Genomic DNA, 18,645 nt, shown 5'->3' with positions numbered 1-18,645 from the left:
AGGAGATCCTACTCCTCCTGGAGCTCCTTCTGTTCTACACCTCTGCTTTTCTCTACTGGCCTCTTCGCAATTCTGGCAGCAGGTGGGGTATCCCCAGGGACAGGCAAAACAGTGGCACAGGAAGGAGTGCTTTGTTTTGGACCACAAGGTCCTGATGCCATGAAGATGGGAAGGCAGTGTATGTCATGGGAATGGCACAGTGAGGGGCAGGAGCAGCAGGAAAAGCAGAATGGAGAATAAGAAATACCGCAGCAGGAGTGCAGCAGAAAAAGAGTCTCTGGGCACGGCAGCAGGTTTTGTCAGCACTGGGACACGTTTTGTTGGGATGATGAATGAGAGAGCAGGGTGCCCCCAGAAGACACCACTGGTTGCTCAAAGAGTGACTTCAAACTCATTCACCTCGGCCAGTGACCTGCATGAATGTCCTGGCTGTGGTTATTAAGAGTCCAGAGATGTTTATTTCAAGCAGCAGGTCCCTTTATCCTTGTCAGCATTTAAGTGCCTTATGGCCACTGATTCCCAAGGGCATTCCGTGCCTGCAAGCCTCTGGTTCTTTGCCGTGGGCACTTAGCAGTCTGGGAGAAAGTCAGCGCAGCTCCAGGTCTTGCCCAGCCTAAAAGAGGTTTGCAACATGCTTGGGTGCAGAGGGAGAGGCTGTTCCTGGGAATGGATTTACGTTCAGGTGACCTTAGGGGCTGAGGAGGGCACTCGCCAGGCTGGAGGCAGCGTAGCCCTCTCCAACCCTCTCCCGCCAGCACTGGATGCATGACCGGGAGGGAAACTGGAGCATAAATGAGAGCTGTAAATCTGCCTGGAAGCTGTGGGGGAAGCAGTCCCTGGAGGAGCCTGCATTGCTTTGGGTTGCTGTGCTCTAACCCTTAAAAGCTTTGGCTCACAGATAAAAAGCTTAGCCTCTAATCCCATCCCGCTGGAGCACTCCTACAGAGAGCAACTCAGAAACACCTCGCTCTTCAGCCTCTGCTCCCATCCACTCTCTTCCTCCTTTCTCCATCCTGCCTCTCTGGCTCTGCCAATTCTTCCTGGCTACTCCACCTGCTCACGCAAACGATTTTAAATGGGGGCTAGCGTGTCACTCCTGGTGGGTGACACCGCCCAGCCTCTGGGCACCTTCCTTTACCTGCTGCCGAGGACCCAGCTTGTGCTCCAGGGAGGAGTGGTGATGCTGCCTGGTCCTTAACAGCTCTCCTCTCTCTCTCTCTCCATCCCTGTCCCCGACCTGCTGCAGGTGTCTTCAACAACTGCTCGCACTCAGCCAGCGACAAGGGCTGGGCGCTGGGTATCCGTGCCCTTCAGCTCAGCGGCAAGAAGGATGCCCGCTTCTTCTTCTCCCTCCGCACGGACCGGGCAGCCACTGTCACTGAGGTGACCTCCCACCACCGCTACCGCCCCGAGGCATGGACACACCTGGCTGCCAGCTACGACGGGCGGTGGATGGCCCTCTATGTCGATGGGGTACGGGTCGGCCGTTCCAGCGGGCAGGAGGGAGCCCTGCACAGTGCCTTCATGTCCTCCTGCCGCACGCTGCTGCTGGGAGGGGATGCCTGGGGGACCACCCACACTTTCCGGGGACACCTGGCTGGGCTGGCTCTGTGGCACGGTGCCCTGTCCCAATCCCGTCTCCAGCGTTCCTTTCTAGAGGAGGTGGCTGAGGAGACGGCAGGGCTGGCTCTGGCTGCCGGCTTTGCCACGCCGGAGGAATGCTGGGTGCCTTTTCGGGAGGGTGCCTTCCCCCAGCAGTGGGTGTTGCTGTCCCCACCATCCCCCATCCTGCGGCCGCTGGGCCCCCCTGCCTGCGGGCAGACCGCGTGCGATAACGTGGAGCTGGTGTCCCAGTACAACCAGCACTGGCCGCTGCGGAGCTGGAAGGTGGTGCGGTACCGCGTGGTGAACCTGGCGGACGATGATGGCGGCCGGCCCACAGTCAGCTGGGAGCAGATCTGGCGTCAGCACCGGGCTCTGAGTGAAGCTTTCTGGCCCTACAACATCTCCTGGCAGCTCAGCTTGCTGGAGGTACACAACTCCTCTCTGCGCCGCCGCGCTGTCCTCCTGGGCTGCGAGCCCAGCAAGGTGGGGAACGAGCGCTGTGACCCTGAGTGCGAACATCCCCTCACGGGCTACGATGGCGGCGACTGCCGAAGGCCCGGCCGCTGTTTCTCCTGGAAGCGCCGTGACGGCGTCTGTCACATGGAGTGCAACAACATGTTGGACGACTTCGATGATGGCGACTGCTGCGACCCGCGGGCCACCGACGTGGCCAGGACCTGCTTCGACCCTGACTCACCCCAGCGGTAGGTGTGGGGCTTGTGGGGGGTGGTGCGTCAAGGCATGGGATGCACCCGCTCCCCAACACCTGTTCTGCACCTCGGTATTGCTTCTGACCAGGGGCTTCCCATCCAAAGAAATAAATCCTGCGGTGTGATGTAGCACCCTTCTGTGAAGCCCTGCCGGCAAGTGTTTTTTCCCCCCAGGGGGATCCCCAGTGCAGAGCTGCCAGCCTCTGGTTACGTGCCAGTGGGAATGTGGGCATCCCTGGGGTGGGTAGAGAGCCCCTGCAAAGGATATTGCTTACCCTGATCCCCTGCAGGGCATGTAGTTGGGGAATTGCTGCCCTTTCCTACCTTCCCTGGATGTGTCTAAAGTCTGATTTCTTAATTTGTGCTCAAAATACCTTGAGTGCTGGAGTGGGGAGAAGGAGGCAACTCAGCAGTGCTAGATATGAGGTGCAAGGTTTGGAAAGGTATGGGTGGGTGTACGTAAGCCTTGCTGAATCTTGCCCTAGGGAGTGATGCCCTCAAGGAGATTCTCTTGTTTGGAAGAGGACGTGTGCCTTCACTGTTTGCTGCAGGTGCAAATTGCCTTGATAGTCCACATGGACTAAAACCCATGGAGCATCAACATGCTGTGTCTGGGGACCCTTGCTCTCCCCAGAGATCTTTGGAGTCAGCAGTGTGGGGGGGGGGGGGGGGGTGGGAGTGGATGAAGAATGGACAGGAAGACCCGTTCACATGATGGGGAACCTTGGGTTTTTGGGAACATTGTCCTCGGTGCAGTCAGTGGCTTGCACCCACCCGCCCTGCTTGCTGGAGCCTCTAAATTGCTGACAGCCCTGTTGATGGCTTCCAGCACTTGGGGCTCTGTTAAATATACTTTCTGGATGGAGATGGGGAAGGGAGGAAAAAAAGTCACGGCTTTTCCTTTTTTTGTTTTACTGAAAGCCCTTTCTGTCTCAATGTCAGAGAAAATTAATTCCCTGCTGTTGGCTCCAGGTAACAGGCAGAGGTGCCCACTGGAGCAGGAGCAGTACAGCACACATGGCAGCATCTGTTGAGAAAAGTTGCAAGGGAGAGTTTTAGGGACACATCTTCCTTTGATCTTCTTCTTTGATTTTCTTTCCCTGGGCTGTGGGCGCAGATAGACTGTAACTATAAATCCCCTTTTCCCAAGTCTGCTTCTTCTCTCTGCTCCTTCCCAGGTGGGACAGGGAGGAAGGAGGGAAGCAGGTGTCTCTGTTTGTGCAGTGGTGATAGAGAGGAGCAGCAGTTTCCCTCCTCCCTTCCTGAGTCTTTCTCACCCATCCTGAGAAAACACAGGAGGAGGATGGGGAGCCTTTATTCCAATGCATCCCAGTGACCGTGAGAGGCATCACATCATGTCCCTGCCCAAGCAACCCTCCCCAGGTGTTTTCCCACCTCTGAAAGTCTCTTTGGTGACAGCCACCATTGTCACCCTGTGGCCACCTGTCCCCTTATTTCCCATGCCGTGAATCAGAGTGGCAGTGCTTTCCTGATTGTGGAGCAGATGAAAAGCCTGCACAACAACTCTCTACTTGTGGTGGCCATCAGCACCCAACACCACTGGCTTTGGCAGGGCAAAGGCTCTGTCCTTGCCTCTGTGTGTAGTTAGAGAAATGTTTTCGTCCTCAGACAAGAAGGGCTCCACCTTAAATTGAAAAAGGCCAAATTTTTGCTGGTATGAATCAGGGCTTCCATTTGTCAGGATTTTCCCCTTAAAGTTGGGAAACAAAACAAAAAAAACAAAAAAAACCCCTTGCTTCTGTGGGAAAGGAATGGGAAAATGGGAACACTAGGGAAATAACAAATCTTTTGCAATTTTCTTTCTGAAGAACTCATTGGTCTGTGCAGAGGACAAGAATGATTGATTGTAAGCTAAACTCAGAAAAATTAAATCCAGTGGGCCTGGCATTTGGGAAATGAGGGGGCATGGGTTGAATCCTGCTGCCACTGAGGTTGTCTGAGCTGCTTTTGGCTGGCTTCTTCAGAGATCACAGGAAAAAGTAGTCATTGAATGATTTGGGTGGGAAGGACTTTTAAGTGCATCCAGTTCCACCCCTCCTGCTATGGGCAGGGACACCTTTCACTAGACCAGATTGCTCAAAGCCACATCCAATCGGGTGATGCTGGTGGACATCCACTATCCCTGTGCTCATCCCTACTGAGGATGGTTTCTGGGGAAGAATATAGATGTTTGTGGGAAAACCGCTGGGAAACTAGTAGTGTGTGCTTGGGAAAAACTGAGGTGAACTTGTGCTTGCTGAAAAGCATGGCTGGGTTTGTGGCATTCCCCCAAAATTGGTGGGTGAACCCCAAGACAGAGAAGCTGGGGACCTCAGCCTGAGGGGTTTTGATCAGGCAGAGCTCCTGCTGAGTGCTGCTGCATTTGCTGTAAGGTATTATACTTCAAATGAGCAGGGCAGCTGGCAACCTTACAGAAGGATTTTTAGGAAGCCAAAACAGGAGAAATAACGTGAAATAAAATTTAACAAACTGCAGAAAGTCGGCACAATAGGAGCCAGGTGCTTTGATGCAAACAACAGCTTTGGATCTGTAAGTGAAAGAGAGCAAGCTGGCTGCTGCTCACCCAGACCTCTCTGCTTCCTCATACCAGTGCCAGACCCAGGAGGGAGCTGTGGCTTTGGGACAACCGGAGAGAGGGAACCCCCACTGCTGGTGATCTCTGCATCTCCTTTTAGATCAAGATGGCAAGACAAAAATCTTAGAACCTTTTTTTATAGATTAAATAATCTCCATTTCAAGGCTTTGACAAAGAGTGGTTTGGACGTGAATGTTTCTTACTACAGCCAAAAATAATTGAATTGAGAAAGAGCAAGATGCTGGGCAATTTCTTACCAGCATTGTAGAGGATTCAATATATTTTGGTGAAGAGTCTCAACACCATGTCTTGTTCTTCACAATTCTAAGCACACAAGCAAAAGCTTTTTCCATCTTAACAAATTCCCGATTTAAAATTCCCTCTTGGGCTGTATCTTAGAGAGAGGTAAATTAGAGGAAAAAGCTGAGGAACAGTGGTGGCTTTGGTGCTTCTTAGCTGGTGAACATCTCATTATACTTCCAGGGCTACAGCTGATGCCATCTTATACCCTCACCCAGGGGAGGGAAGTGAGAACTGGAAAGAAGGATTATTAATTATTTTTTTTTTTACAAGGGTGTGTAGTGACAGGACAAGGAGGAATGGTTTTCAGCTGAAGGAGGTCAGGTTTAGATTAGATATTCGGAGGAAATTCTTCCCTGTGAGGATGGTGAGGCCCTGGCACAGGTTGCCCAGAGAAGCTGTGGCTGTCCCATCCCTGGGAGTGTCCAAGACCAGGGCTTTGAGCAACCTGAGATAGTGGAAGGTGTCCCTGCCTTTGGGACGCCTCCCAATGCCTTTAGAAGGGCATTGGAATGAGTTATCTATAAGAACTTTTTCAGCCCACACCTTGCCAGGGTTCTGTGAAAACTCTGGTGGGAATGGAGCCAACTGTGGCCGAGGCAAAAGCTGGGGTAAGGGTTGATGCTGAAATGATATCAGTGGCACTGAAACACCTGGCTGAGTCCCTCCTGCACCTCCTCTGGTAACACATGGAACAAGACAAGTCCTGCTGTGCTATGAGCCAGCTGGGCCCCCACACACAGGTGAAACCCACCAGTGGGACTGTGCATTTGTGGCTGGAGGAGACTTGAGCAAGAGCTCAGGTAGAGAGCTGTGTGTAGACATTCCTGCAAGGCACCCCAACAGGAGACATGGGAAACAAGTCACAGACTTCTCATGCACCCCTGGTCCACCTTATGAGGAACAAGGGGACAGGTAGCATCAGGAGAATTACTGACTATCATCTTTCACCCAGTTTTATTCCAGCTTCAGTCATTTTCCAGGAGTTGCTGGGAAGTCCAATGTCAGGGTCTAGATCAAAATTTGCCTTAATTTTCTGCAGGCTCCCATCTTCTTGCAGAGTTTGAGTGCTGCTGTAATTGGTGCTCTTGGAAGGAAAGCAGCAACAGCTCATTAGCAGCAATTAACACTCAGCGAGGGTCCCCTCGGGCACTCAGTCAATGGGAATCTGGTGTGTGACACAGTTAATGTGAAAAGAAAAACCGGAGGGGAGTCTGGAGAGCAAAGTGGGTAAGGGTAGAGCTGTCGGGCCTTTCATCTTGCTGCCCAAAGTAAAGGCAGAAATAACCAAAGTGACAAAAGGAAGTGAAACATTCCTGGTGTCTCCAAGCTTGATGACCAAAGCTGTGGTGTTAAAATGTACCTGATGAACTGGACACGTGATGGGCTTTAAGGCAAGCTTAGGTGGCCTCCCTCCTAAGGGACTGGTGCTTAATTGGCTAAGGCTGCTGGGGAGCCTCCTGCGGTTTAAGCCTTGCCTTCAAAAGCTGATCCACATTAACCTCACTAAAAGTCTTTGGTAGATAACCATGAGGAAGCAGGAATCACTCGGAGCTCTCCTGAGGCACCTGATCAGCCCCTTGTCGGAAGATGTTCAGCTGAATGTGGTTGGACCTGAGAGCATAAAGGGTGTCAAATTGAGAGCAGGTGAGGCAATGAGGTATCTTGGGGCCAGAGCTGACCTGCCTGGGCCTTAATCCCAGCCAGATGGTAAAACAGCATTAAAATTAACTACTCCCTTCCCCTTCTTCTTTTGCTACAGGAAATCTTAGTAGGCCTTTCTTACTGTGAAAGAGGGCAGATATAGGCAAAGTTATTGCAGAAGTAAATTCCTTGTGTACAGCCTTAGGCTGCTGGGGCTGTTACAGAGAACAGATTCATCTGAAGATGATAGGTGTCTGCTGCTTGTGGTTGGTTGGCTGCTTGAAGGGTGGATGGGAGAGGGTATTTTCAGTGACTTTCACTGCCTGTGGAGTGGCAGAGACTATGTTTGTCTCGTGAGGAGTGTATGGCTAGGAGGTTCTCTGCTCAGAACCTGGGCTCTGGCTGTTTTATGAGCTCCCTCTGGCAGCTCTTGGAGTCCTACTGGCATGTGTCCAAATACTGTCTTGGTGCATCTGAAGAGCCAAGTCTCAAGTGCTGGGCTTGGGGCTTTAAAGTGGTGAGGAGAGGAGTGCTTTGGAGACACCAAAAGTGGCAGTGATGGGTTCACTGGCTTCTGAGCTTGTTGCTTCTACTCTCTATTACACCTGCTGGGGCTGTGGGGGTGAAGTAGTAAACAGGACTTGTTTCTAGAGCCTGATGATTTGTTGGATGCTTTAAAGTTTTGTGAGTGCTTGGACTTGAGCTCATTGGAAAACTTCTCCTTCCCTTGTAGGAAAGTTCCTTCTCTCAGAGCTTTCTTATGGATTAACAGTTTTAAAACTTAGCAAAAAATAGGAGGGAATATTTTTGATAGAGCCCGTTATATCAAGTGGGCAGGATATCCCAAACTGCTTGCTTGTGATGGGATTTGGAGGCTACACCCACGTGAAAGTGCCTCAGCCCACCCTGAACCCTAGCTTTAGGGGTGAAGACCCCAGATTTTGCTTTTGATCTTCTCAAAGTGTTGGACAGTATGGAGATAGATAATCTCTGATTGGAGAGTATTTGGCATGTTACCACTGCTAAGCTGCAGGAGCCCAGCAGTGGGATTTTGCTCCCAAGTGGAAGGACTTGGGAGACTTGGGATGGTAAGAGACTGTATTGCTGTGGCAGAGGAGGTGGTGGTGGGGGGCTCCAGCATGGAGACTCCCTCTAAAGCACAGGTGGCATACCAGGGTCTGACTCAGCCCATCCAGCAGCTGGAGGGAGGGCAGTGGGACTGCAGAAGTTACTTCTTGCCAGGGGTAAATAACTAAGCACGAGGGTGCTGCTGCCCAAGGACCCGTGCAGGCTCTTAGGAGCACCTTCCAAAGGCAGAGGGCTCCGTGTGATACCCCCTTCTGGTGGGACCAGAGCTCTGTTGTAACCCCATGGATCTGGAAGAGCAGCATGAGTGTAGAAGTGTCTAGCTCCAAGGGGTGGTTCCCAGTCCCATCTTGTTGATGTACACAAATCTTCTCTGCCTTGTTTTTTTGGGTGCTAAATTAGGAAATAAAATCACAGTAATGCTGCACTTCTTTTCTTGCCAAGGTAGAGAGCTCAGGGGTTAATATCTAATGAGCCTCTACGGGAGGATGAGTCTCACTCACTCCCATCAACCTTCCTGTGGGCATAGAGCTGCCAGGCAGTGCATTCCTGGAGGAACCTGCTCGGTTCCCCCCAGGGGTGACCACATCTCTATGGGAGAGGCAGAACATGATCTGCGTGAGAGCGAGGGCACAGCACCCCTGCCCAGTGGCTGCAGGCAGCCTGGGTGCTTTTGGGGAAAACAGCTGTGCCAGATGTGAGCTATTGTTCTCAAAAACACCAACTTGGGGACTCACTTGAGGGGGGGGGGCGGCGATTGTGTTGGGATTGCAATTGTGAAGGAACAGCATGTGTCTGATGGCTCGGAGGGGTCAGTCTTTGTTAGGTCTCCCCAGGGCTCCTCCTCATCCTACTGTACCCATGCCTGTGGGTGGAGGACACCAGCTGAGACCCTGGCCAGGCCCGTGAGACCCCAGGAACTGAGGTGGCAGCAGCTTGGCAGCCATCTGGAGGGACATCCCATCAGCTGGCACTGACACAAGGTCTCTGGGATGATTTAATCTATGTTGAGCTGGCAGCCTGAACTATGGCCCGGGGAGTCCTTAAGTGAACATACTCCTTTTAGTTTTCCTTGGCTCAGCCACTACTGTTATTTAGGAAATCAAACTGCCCCTTTCCAGAGGACAGTGGGGTGAGAGGGAGTGAATCCAGCATCGCCCAAGCCCACTGAGATGGTGTGAAGCAGAGGACTTGTTTTGGAGGCTTTAAGAAGGATGAGGATGCTGAATGTTTGTGACTGTCACCTCACAAGGGCTATGCTGGGGATGAGAGGCAGCCTTAGTTTTTGGTTGTTTTTTTTTTTTTTTTTTTTCTCTGTTAATGTATGATTGTTGCACTACAGAATTTCCCCAAGGAATTATCTCATGGTCCTTTTTATATCTGTGAAGAAGGCATTTTTAGAATACTGGCTTGTGCACTTTTTGTTCTGGCTGGGACACCCAGTTGCCTTGTTCTAAAAATAAGCTGGAGGCTTGGGACTTGGTTTTACCCTAAAAAAATAAAATAAATATATATATATATATGCATCTAAAAAGCAAGTTGAAGATGTTTGGCTTGAGCAGATTTCTTTTCCTCTTTCTCAATCCCTTTCCTGACCAATATCATGGTTGCAAGTTTTTGCCCTTCAGTGAGAAGTTTAGGGTGAATGTTACAAAATTTTGGGAAGACTAGACATTGCCATCACGGTGAAGAGTGCACAAGGAGGGGCTTATTGACCACAGGGTTGTGTGGTTCCTCTCGAGCAGTTAGCTTAATGGCCTGGGAGCATCATCCTTGCTCAGTAAATTGATCCACTGCTGTCAGGCCTGTTAAAGCATCCTTATCCTGCCAGTGCCCAGGAATCTGAACAGAAGTCACAGGCCAGGGACTGGAAGGGTGGCACCCTGCTCTTCTGCCGCCCTTTCATTGCCTGTGCTGCACTGCTGATGGATGGGGATGCCCATGCAGCTGGCTGCAGGCTTGTCTGGCACCAGCAGAAATCCTTCCCCAGCCTTGCAGTGTCTGTGGTGCCTTTCCTGCTGCCCTGTTTGTCAGGGAGGCTGGATGGAAAACAGAGACTGATTTTTCTTTTTTTTCTTATCACTTTGGCTGTTCTTGGAGATGGCCTCAAGATCGGTGTTCCTCCTTTTGCATCCATACAGAAACAAGTTTGTGGGCTGGGCCCTCTTTTCCAGCCAAGCCTTCTGTCAGGAGATGACCAAGCTGCCTCCTGATACACATCAGTCCATGTTTCTCTCCACGCACTCCCTCTGCTGAGACCTGGTGCTGAAGGTGATGTACATCAGTCCCAGCTTTTTGTCTTTAGGCAGCGTGTGACAGATCCTCTCTGCCACATGTGCTGAATGTCACCTTCACCATTTCACCCAGTCCACTGGTCCTCTTCTTTCCCAGTAGCTGAGATCTGTCCTGTGGAACAGGGTGCTTTGAGAGAGGAGGAAACACTTGGGAAGAGCAGGACGCTTGCTTTCCCTTGAACAGTGGTGAGATATGGGTGCCTCACTTCTCTGAGCTCCTGTGAAAACCCTGCACAGCAGAGGTCACATCTTCCAAGATTCTTGCAAACACCTGCCTGTGCTGTGGGTAAAGATAATCATCAGCCAGGGAAAGTGAGGCACAGCAGTCTTGGATATCTTTCCCCCACTCATGCAGCAATGAGGTGCTGCCATTAATGCTGGCCTCTGGCCCTTCTGCCTCCCAGTTCCTGGACAGGAAAGAGATGCATTTAATGAAAGGAGATGAAGCTGCTCTGTCCTGGCTAAATGCAAGGAAAAAAGTTGCACAGTTGCCCTGTCTGGAGGGCTTTAATGAACCTCCTGGCACTGAGACACTGCTCAGCCATGTGAAGCCAATGCAGTGGTGGGGCAGACCAGGAAAACTACACCCACTGGTGTTATCCCCTCTCCCTTACCTAAACAGATTGTGAATTGCACTATAAAAATTGATAGAGAAGTTTGGGTTCCTGGTGACCCTGAGTTGTGTTCAAGAGCCATGAGGCTTCCCTAAGCTTGGAACATTGCTTTATGTTTTTGTTTTAGGCAAAAAGCAATATAACTGATTTACAGGTCTGTTCTTGTAGCTTAGGTGGGACAAGGCTGATCTGTGCAACCTTAGGCAAAAAAGACCTGTAAAACATTGTCCTGGCCTGGATGGTTTTTCTTACTTTACTTTGAAACAAACAATCCAGACAGAAAGGGAATAATCCCTGACTTGTTTAGCTTGGAACTGGCTCTAGAATAACTTGCCACTGTTGAGTTCTGCCTCCCAAAACCGCACAGGACTGCAAACATGTTTCTTCATTTCCCCTGCTGCTTCTTGCTTGCCCTCTCTCCCACACCCTGTGTAACTCCAGGCAGCATTGGCATTGCAGAAGGAAGGCGAGTGCTCACCCTGTGCTGTGGATAGCAAGTCTCTCCAAAGTAGTTGGTGGGTGCTGGAGCTGGGATGCTGCTTATGCTGGGCTTTGGATTGCAAGGCTGGACTCCCCTCCTTCCCTCAGCTGCTGCTACACTGCCTTTCTCCCAGACAGAGCTCTTTTCCTTCCCCTCAGTGCTTCCGAACTGGATCTTTAACTCTTTCTTTTGATTTTTTTTTTTAATAACTCCCTGCAACTACAGCTCTTTTCACATTTTCAAGGATGATGTCTCAGAGAAGTTGTGGCTGCCCCATTCCTGGAAGTGTTTAAGGCCTGGTTGGACAGGGCTTGGAGCACTTGTTCTAATGGAAAGCGTCCCTGCCAATGGCAGAAGGATGGAATGAGATAGTCTTTCAGGTCATTTCCAACCTAAACCAACCCATGATACTTGAACATGGAAGTGGGAGATGCGTTACTGGGGTGGAAGCAGGTGGGGAGCTGCAGTGTTTGTCTCCTTTGCTTATTCCACTGATGAGAACAAGAGGCAACAGTCTGAAGCTCTGAACTCTCTAATTGCTGCTTCACTGGATTTTTGAAAGGGAAGGTTTTGAGGGATCATGAAAACAGATGTCCCTTTGAAATTTGGGAGTTTTCAGGTCCTTGGGTTTTGTTTTCTGCTTTGTTCTTAGGGATTATTCTATGGAATCTCACCCAGCCCTGCTGTTCTGCATGCATGTCCTTGGATCTCATCTTTGCAGTGGCTGAACCCACAGTTTGGTTTCAAACAGGTAAAAATCTTGGGCCTCTGTGTGCCTGCAGCCTCACAAAAAAGGCAGCCAGAAAAGAGCCACTCCAGTGATGAGAAAAATGGGGAATAATTGCAACCTTGTGCTGAGCCTTGGTAGGCCTTGGAGGGCTTTTGGGGGTGATAACTGTAAATTCATGCCCTAGTTGGAGCAGGGGTCTTCACTCAGTGCTCACAGGCTCTGTGAAATAAATATCAGAGTTTAGTCTGTCCATTGCTTCCAAGGTTACTTCTTAGCAATTCGTGCATTCCTTTGGAGTTCACTCTTATTGATGTCTTTGATATGTGTCAACCCCAGACAAACCAAGATTTCTGCCTGGGAATTTCCCTTTCAGCTGGGAACCTGTAGGTTGAGTTTAAATCCATGAGTCTGAGGCACGCATTTCTTTTCAGCTCCCAAGGAGCTGTCCTGTGAGCAATGGGTGCATCATCCATGAGAGATGGTCCGTGCATGCTATGTTCCCAATGTGGAAGCATCTGGGAGCCCAGCTGTTCTGAGAGACCAGCTCTGCATCATTGCTGCTCTAATGAAAGACATCCCTAGACCCTCCTGGGGCTCTGATGGGCTGTGTCCTTTAGGATGATCTCAGCTGTGAGGAAATGGTGAGCCTCTCCGAGGAAGAGACGGCCATGATTCACTCAGATAGAAATAGAAAAGCCAAACAAGCAAATGGAAACTCCCTATTGACCAGGTTCCTGCAATTTAAATGGGTTTTTACTACCTATTCCAGTATTCATTTGAAAATCATACGCATTTACTCATACACACTATAATCAGATGTTTTTTTAAGCCATTAAGGCCCATTGGGTCAATAACCAGCATTTTCAAAAATCTATTAAATTCTCATTTCCGTGGAAATAGAGCTTTTACAATTGATCATGGCTACTGACTCCATTAAAATAAACCCTAAATGCTATCAACTCCCCCAAGATGTAGAGCACTAAAAGACAGTTTGCCAGGCCAAATTTATCCCAGGGGAAAGTTGATGGCCCATTATGCTTAAGCAACATGAGAATTGTCATATAAGTCAGGAAGTTTATGGGACTTGCATGGATTTGTCTTCCCTGAGGGGGTGAAAATAGAGGTTCATGGGTTGAATCACTACTGCTAACACAAGCGCAAAGCCAGACTCCTGCAGGAGCTTTTTGGAAACATTTAGCTTATTTTGTATTAAATTTCAAGCCTGTGTAGAGTTTGGTTGTTTGGCAGAAAAAAAAATGTGCTTTAGGGCTGAAGTGGTGTAAGAAATGCTAAATTTGTAGATCAGTTCTTGGTGGCACAGGGTTTCCTGTGTTGCCTAGGTCTGCACAGCAGAGGTGCTCCAGCCCTCTGATCATCTCTGTGGCCTCCTCTGGGCTCAGCCTGACAGGTCCACATTTTTCTTATGCTGGCAGCCCCAAATGCTGCAGCTCTGGGACCCCCAGCTCTGGACCCCACTCTGAAGGTGGTGTCTCACAAGAACAGAGTAGAGGGGAAGAATCCCCTCCCTTGTCCTGCTGGCACACTTCTTACCATGCATGGGAGGCAAGACCTGTGTCAATCCTAAAACTGGAGTGGAGCAACCCTGTTTCCCTGCTGAGCATTGAGGGTGGAGGGTTACAGCCCTGGTATGCCCATCCCTGGAAGTCACCCATCGATGTGCCCGTTGTCCCCTCTGAGGATGGGTAGTGGTTCAGGACATGCACCAAGGCTGGGGGAAGAGCAATGCAGAAGGAAGGGGTCCCAGCCCTGGCTCCCACATCTTGGCTTGTCAGAGAAGCATGGGGAGCTTTGTGATCCAGCTGTCCTTTCAGATTAGGGCTTTGCTCCTTGCCATCTCTGCCGGACAGCCGCAGCTCTTGGGATGCAGGCTCGCTGCCGGCGTCGGCCCAAAGCTGTTGTGCCCCTTGGTGGAGAGGCCTCGCTTCCCTTGCTTATCTCCCTTCATGCTTCCTTCAGTCAGCTTCACTACAGCCCTCTGCTCCTTCCCACAGCCCGGGATTTCTCTGCTGTGTGTGCCTGATCCAGCACTCCTTCCTGTTGTTGTGTCCCCAAGACATCTCTTGCTGGGGATGATGTCTGTGCTATGGGGCCATGTCTAGATGTCTCCATAAGGCCATTCATGGAAAAGACACCTCTTCCCCTCCAACAATGTAGTGATGTTGGATGGTAGTTGTGATGGGAGTGGAGGAGGCAACATAATGAATTGGTCCTTTCCTTCCTAAGAGAGTTTAATTTGAGGCAGGTGGAGAGGAGCATGTGAGCTCCTGTTCCTGCATGGAGTGTAGACATCTATCCCTAGAACAAGTGGTGTGGGACTTTCTTTTACAATGGGTTCTGTGTCAGGTAGCAGGACCCCATGGCCACTTGGGTGGTTGGCCTTAGTGCTCTTTGCAGTGCAGGACTGACTCCTCCAGGAGCTCAGGAGAGAATGAATACAGGTCTACCAAATAGCCACAACCATCAGCATTTTTTTTTTTTTTAAGAGACTGAAAAGCAGCTTGAACAGAATGCTGAGAATGTTGGTATCTGAGTCCCAATGAGTATTTCTTAAAAAGCTTATTTCTTATTTCCTCCAAAGGTATGCTAGGGCTGGTGGTACCTCAGATCTGTCCAGGAAGCCTACACAGACACATGGACATGTGCTGGGATTCCCATCACAGCCATCCCAAGAGGCCCTTGAACAGGCTGTGGTGCCCAATATGTGCATGGCAGCAAGTAGTTGAGTGAGGCAGTGAGGCAGCCCTGCCCTCAGGGTGCAAATATCACAAAACCAGTGTTTTTCTGTGATCCAAGTATTCAGTGCACATGTGCACCCCATTGGTACTGTGTCCTGAGGGTGCCCACCATGTTGTGAGAGCACAGCTGGGGGTTAAACTCTCCTGAGGCTTATTCTCCTGTATTCAGCACAAGTGGGGGAATGTCCTCAGTTCAGCCCCCAAAAAACATGAATACCACATGCAACCAGCCTTAAAATTGGTCTCTGCCCTCTTGCCCTGCATGTAAGCTGTTAACAGAGCTGTAACAAGATCCAGAGAGGAAAGCAGCGTGTGGCAGAAAAGCAGTCTCTGGGCAGGCTGATAGGGAGAAATTAACACAGATTTCCTAAAGTCAGGTATCCTGTTGTGATGGCAGAGGCAAAGATGACTCCTTGATGCCTGACTGTGGCTCGGCTAGTGGTACTCTTGTCTGCAGTGATCACAATATTGTGGATTTTGGATCCTGTTATGGTGCTGGTGGGTAGTGCTAAGACAAAGGTTTTAGATTTTTGAAGGGTAAATGGCAGCTTGCTCAAAGCTCAACTGGGAGGGATTCACTTCCATACAGGCTAAAGAGTGAGTGCTGGCAGTTTTCAATAACACTCTCCTAGAACCACAAAAACAGTTCATCCCCTTTAAAGAGAGCCAGCTGGGAACAGGTCTTTAGAGAGAGGACAACCCAATTAGCCTGTCTCATTGTCATCCTTATTCACCCTCTCGGACATCTCTGCATGTACCACATCAACTTTTCTCCAGTCTTGTGTTCTCTGGTCAGTCCTTCTGGATCCAAGGTGGCATTTCCCCTGCAAATGTGTTACATCCACTGAATTTTTTTTTAATCTATGAATGTTTGTATTTCTGCACTCCTTCCTTTTGCTTTTTGCCCCCCTGCTCTATATTCCTACATCCCACACATCTGGAGTTGGGACTTGCTACCTTCCCCAGTGGTCCGTCTTCCACCCAGTCCCACTGACACTTCAGCCCCCATCCAACTGCTGCCACCTTTTTATTTTTTTGTCTTTATCTTGAGCTCTGCTCCATACCATGTGTTTAAACTTGAATAAAGATGGGGACCTTACTGTAGTTTAGTCCAGGGAAGCATCTCAATGACACTGAGCTTCAGCTCCTCAGCAGATCTGCTTCTTCCTTCTTTTTTCCTTATTTCTGAAAGTATCTTTTTGTTTTCACTGGAGTCACCTTGATTTCAGGGAATTCCATTTCACCCCATTTTCCCGGACAGCTCTGATACAGTAATATCTGCTGGTCAGTCCTGATTTTCAATTCATTCAAGACCTGTGTTCATCCCCCCATTTAAGTTGATCAGAATCAACTCGTTACAAGTTGAGGCCAAATTTTCTTTCTCTCATCTGCTCTTTCATAATTTCTGCACTGCTTACCAAAACCAGGTCTAAAATAGCATTGCCTTTGGCTGATCAGTGATGATTTAGTGAATAACTTTTTAGCCAACACTTCCAGGAATATCTGGGCCATGCCATTGTTAGCAGCGCTTTTTTTCAGCCTATCTCAGGGCAAAATGCCCTGCAGGCTTTCTGGTCTAACACTATCGTTAATGTCTTTCTTTCCCAAATCTGACCTCAGAAGTTGTGTAATGATGTAACAGAGCTGTGTGCTAGCAATCTTCAGCCTTCTAGCTCCCTTTCTCCCATAAATCTGTGTGGAAGGGTCACAGCCTTGAGCTACTTTCAGTATCTGCTACTGCTTCAGTCCCATGCTCACACATGGAGATGGAAAGTTAACTCTGAATCTAACAGGAATTGCTCATTCATAAGGGAACCTCCTGATCATGAAAGATCCTGTTTTCCCTCTCATTCTCTTCGGCATCTTGATACTCTGCCTCCCATGCAAAACTTAAACTGTCCTGCCAATGATGGCTACTTCCTAGGCTGCTCTTCTACTTGTGCTGTCAGTGCCTCAGAGGTGGATTTTTCCAGGCATGTCCAAGAACTGTGTGATGTCCTCATCCCTTGTGGACTCAAATACTCTTTGGCTGTGGTCCAGCATCCAGTGAAGTTGATGAAAGACTCCTGAGCACTACAGAGGGTATTATTCCAGCAGTGTTGTGCTTCCTGTGATCCCAGGGGAACGTCTGGCTCTTTCTCGGTCTTCCCTTCCCATCTTGCATGTGTTTTGTATCTGGCTGTGTTACCAAAGCCTGTCCAGATGAGAGTCATTGGGATGTTGCTGCCTTGTCAAGTTGTCATGATGCTGGCAGAGGATGTTTGTGGCGTACCAGCAGAGTGCTGGACTGGAGTCAGAGCTCCCAGATGTGGTCATGGGGATGCAAATAGTCCTAGTAAGTACAGAAGGACTTAAAAACACAGCATCCCCAAAGCTGCATTAATGCCAGAAATTTTGGGGCAGATAAACCCAGAGTGTGAGGCAGCTGCAGTTACAAGAATGCCCATCAGCCTTGTCTGGAAGCAGACCAGGTAACTAGTCTGGGCTTATCTGCTGTGGCAAGGTGGCACCGTATTTACGCTGGGGTGGTGGGCTTTGTCTGCCTGTGCTAGGGAGGGAGGGAAGCAAGGCTGAGATGCGATGAGAGTAGGGTTGAGGGCTCCCAAATTCTAGCAAGGAAAATTCATCTGCAAGCAGAGAGCCCAGGCATGGAGGCCTACCTATGTAGACCCCCCGCTGAAGATTCACCATAGAGTCCTTTGGTAAGTCAGAACGGAAGATATCCACTTGGGCTCACCAACTGGAAGAGCATCTCCCTTGATGGATGAATTTTGAGAGTCTGCTCTCCCAAATTGTTCACACCATCTGGATCAGCACCTGTCTTCATGGACTGAGCTGTGACTCAGAGACAAGGTTGCTGTATTTGTCATTAACCCTTTGTAGTCTTGGAGAAATGCGTTATCCACACACTAAAAATGTTATTGGCAGACTGGTGCTCATTTCTGGGAAGTCTGAGGGATTCCTCATTTGTCAAGCAGAGGTTTGGGGGAAAAGGAGCCTCTCTGCTTGCAGGAAGTAGGAAGAGGAATTTCCTTGCAGTGGTTGAAAGACATAAAAGCAGAGCCAGGAGTCCCCTGTGACTTCTTCAGGCTGTATGGTTAGCTGGAGCTGGCTGGGTCTCAAGTATTTTCCAGTTGTCCTTGGAGGGCACTTGGACAGTGTCCACCCAACCCCACTCCCACATCCCCTCTGAAAGGTCTAGAGGGAAAAGACTCCTATTTTTGAATTACAGTGGAATTCCTGTGGCATTACATTTGCGGTACCCAGAAAATTCAGTTTGACTTATGGTACTGCAGGGGATACGTGCTGGCCTTGCTTTTCATTTGGAGGTGCCATCTTTTGTGTTTTGTTCGTCATGGCCACTTTGTGGCCCCAAGGTTTCCTGTTATGGTGTAGCTGTCAATAAAAATTGCCACTCTTGCCCCTCTTCTCTCATGTCAGGCTTGTTTTACAGCTTGAAAGTGTTTTCTACTTAGCAGATCCTCTCCTCTCTCCCACCTGCCCATCAGCAATGGTCCTGTTTTTGCTTCCAGAAGTTTGTGCTGGAAAACCTGCAACAGCTCTGTCTCTCCTGAGTATATCAAGTCTTCTCCTTTGACCAAGCCAGCTCAGAGTCTGACTTACAACCATGGTTAGGATGGTGCTGTCTCCACCGTGGTCAGGACAAAACTTTCCAAGGAAAAGCATGAAAAAAGAATGTGAGTTCTCCAGGGAGGTCTGGGATCATGGGTGGAGTGTGATTTTTCAACTGCTCAGAAAGGAAGCTTTGGTTCTTTAGACTTTAATAAGGTAAGGTCTAGTGCAGTAAGAGTTTACCATACAAATCTAC

The 18,645-nt window shown here is 49.6% G+C and overlaps 1 protein-coding gene across 1 annotated transcript in view; it reads left to right on the top strand.

Moving 5' to 3' along the window:
• Positions 1 to 18,645, top strand: part of PAPPA2 (pappalysin 2) — an 87,037-nt gene that overhangs the window by 4,431 nt on the left and 63,961 nt on the right. The window contains exon 2 of the mRNA XM_062497882.1: positions 1,247 to 2,309. Within this exon, the coding sequence (XP_062353866.1) occupies positions 1,247 to 2,309 (1,063 nt within the window). The remainder of the gene's footprint in view (positions 1 to 1,246; positions 2,310 to 18,645) is intronic.

Source organism: Cinclus cinclus, chromosome 8 (genome assembly GCF_963662255.1).
Source record: "Cinclus cinclus chromosome 8, bCinCin1.1, whole genome shotgun sequence".
NCBI lineage: Eukaryota > Metazoa > Chordata > Aves > Passeriformes > Cinclidae > Cinclus > Cinclus cinclus.
The sequence above is the reverse complement of the archived record's forward strand: the minus strand, read 5'-3'. Positions and strand labels throughout refer to the sequence as shown.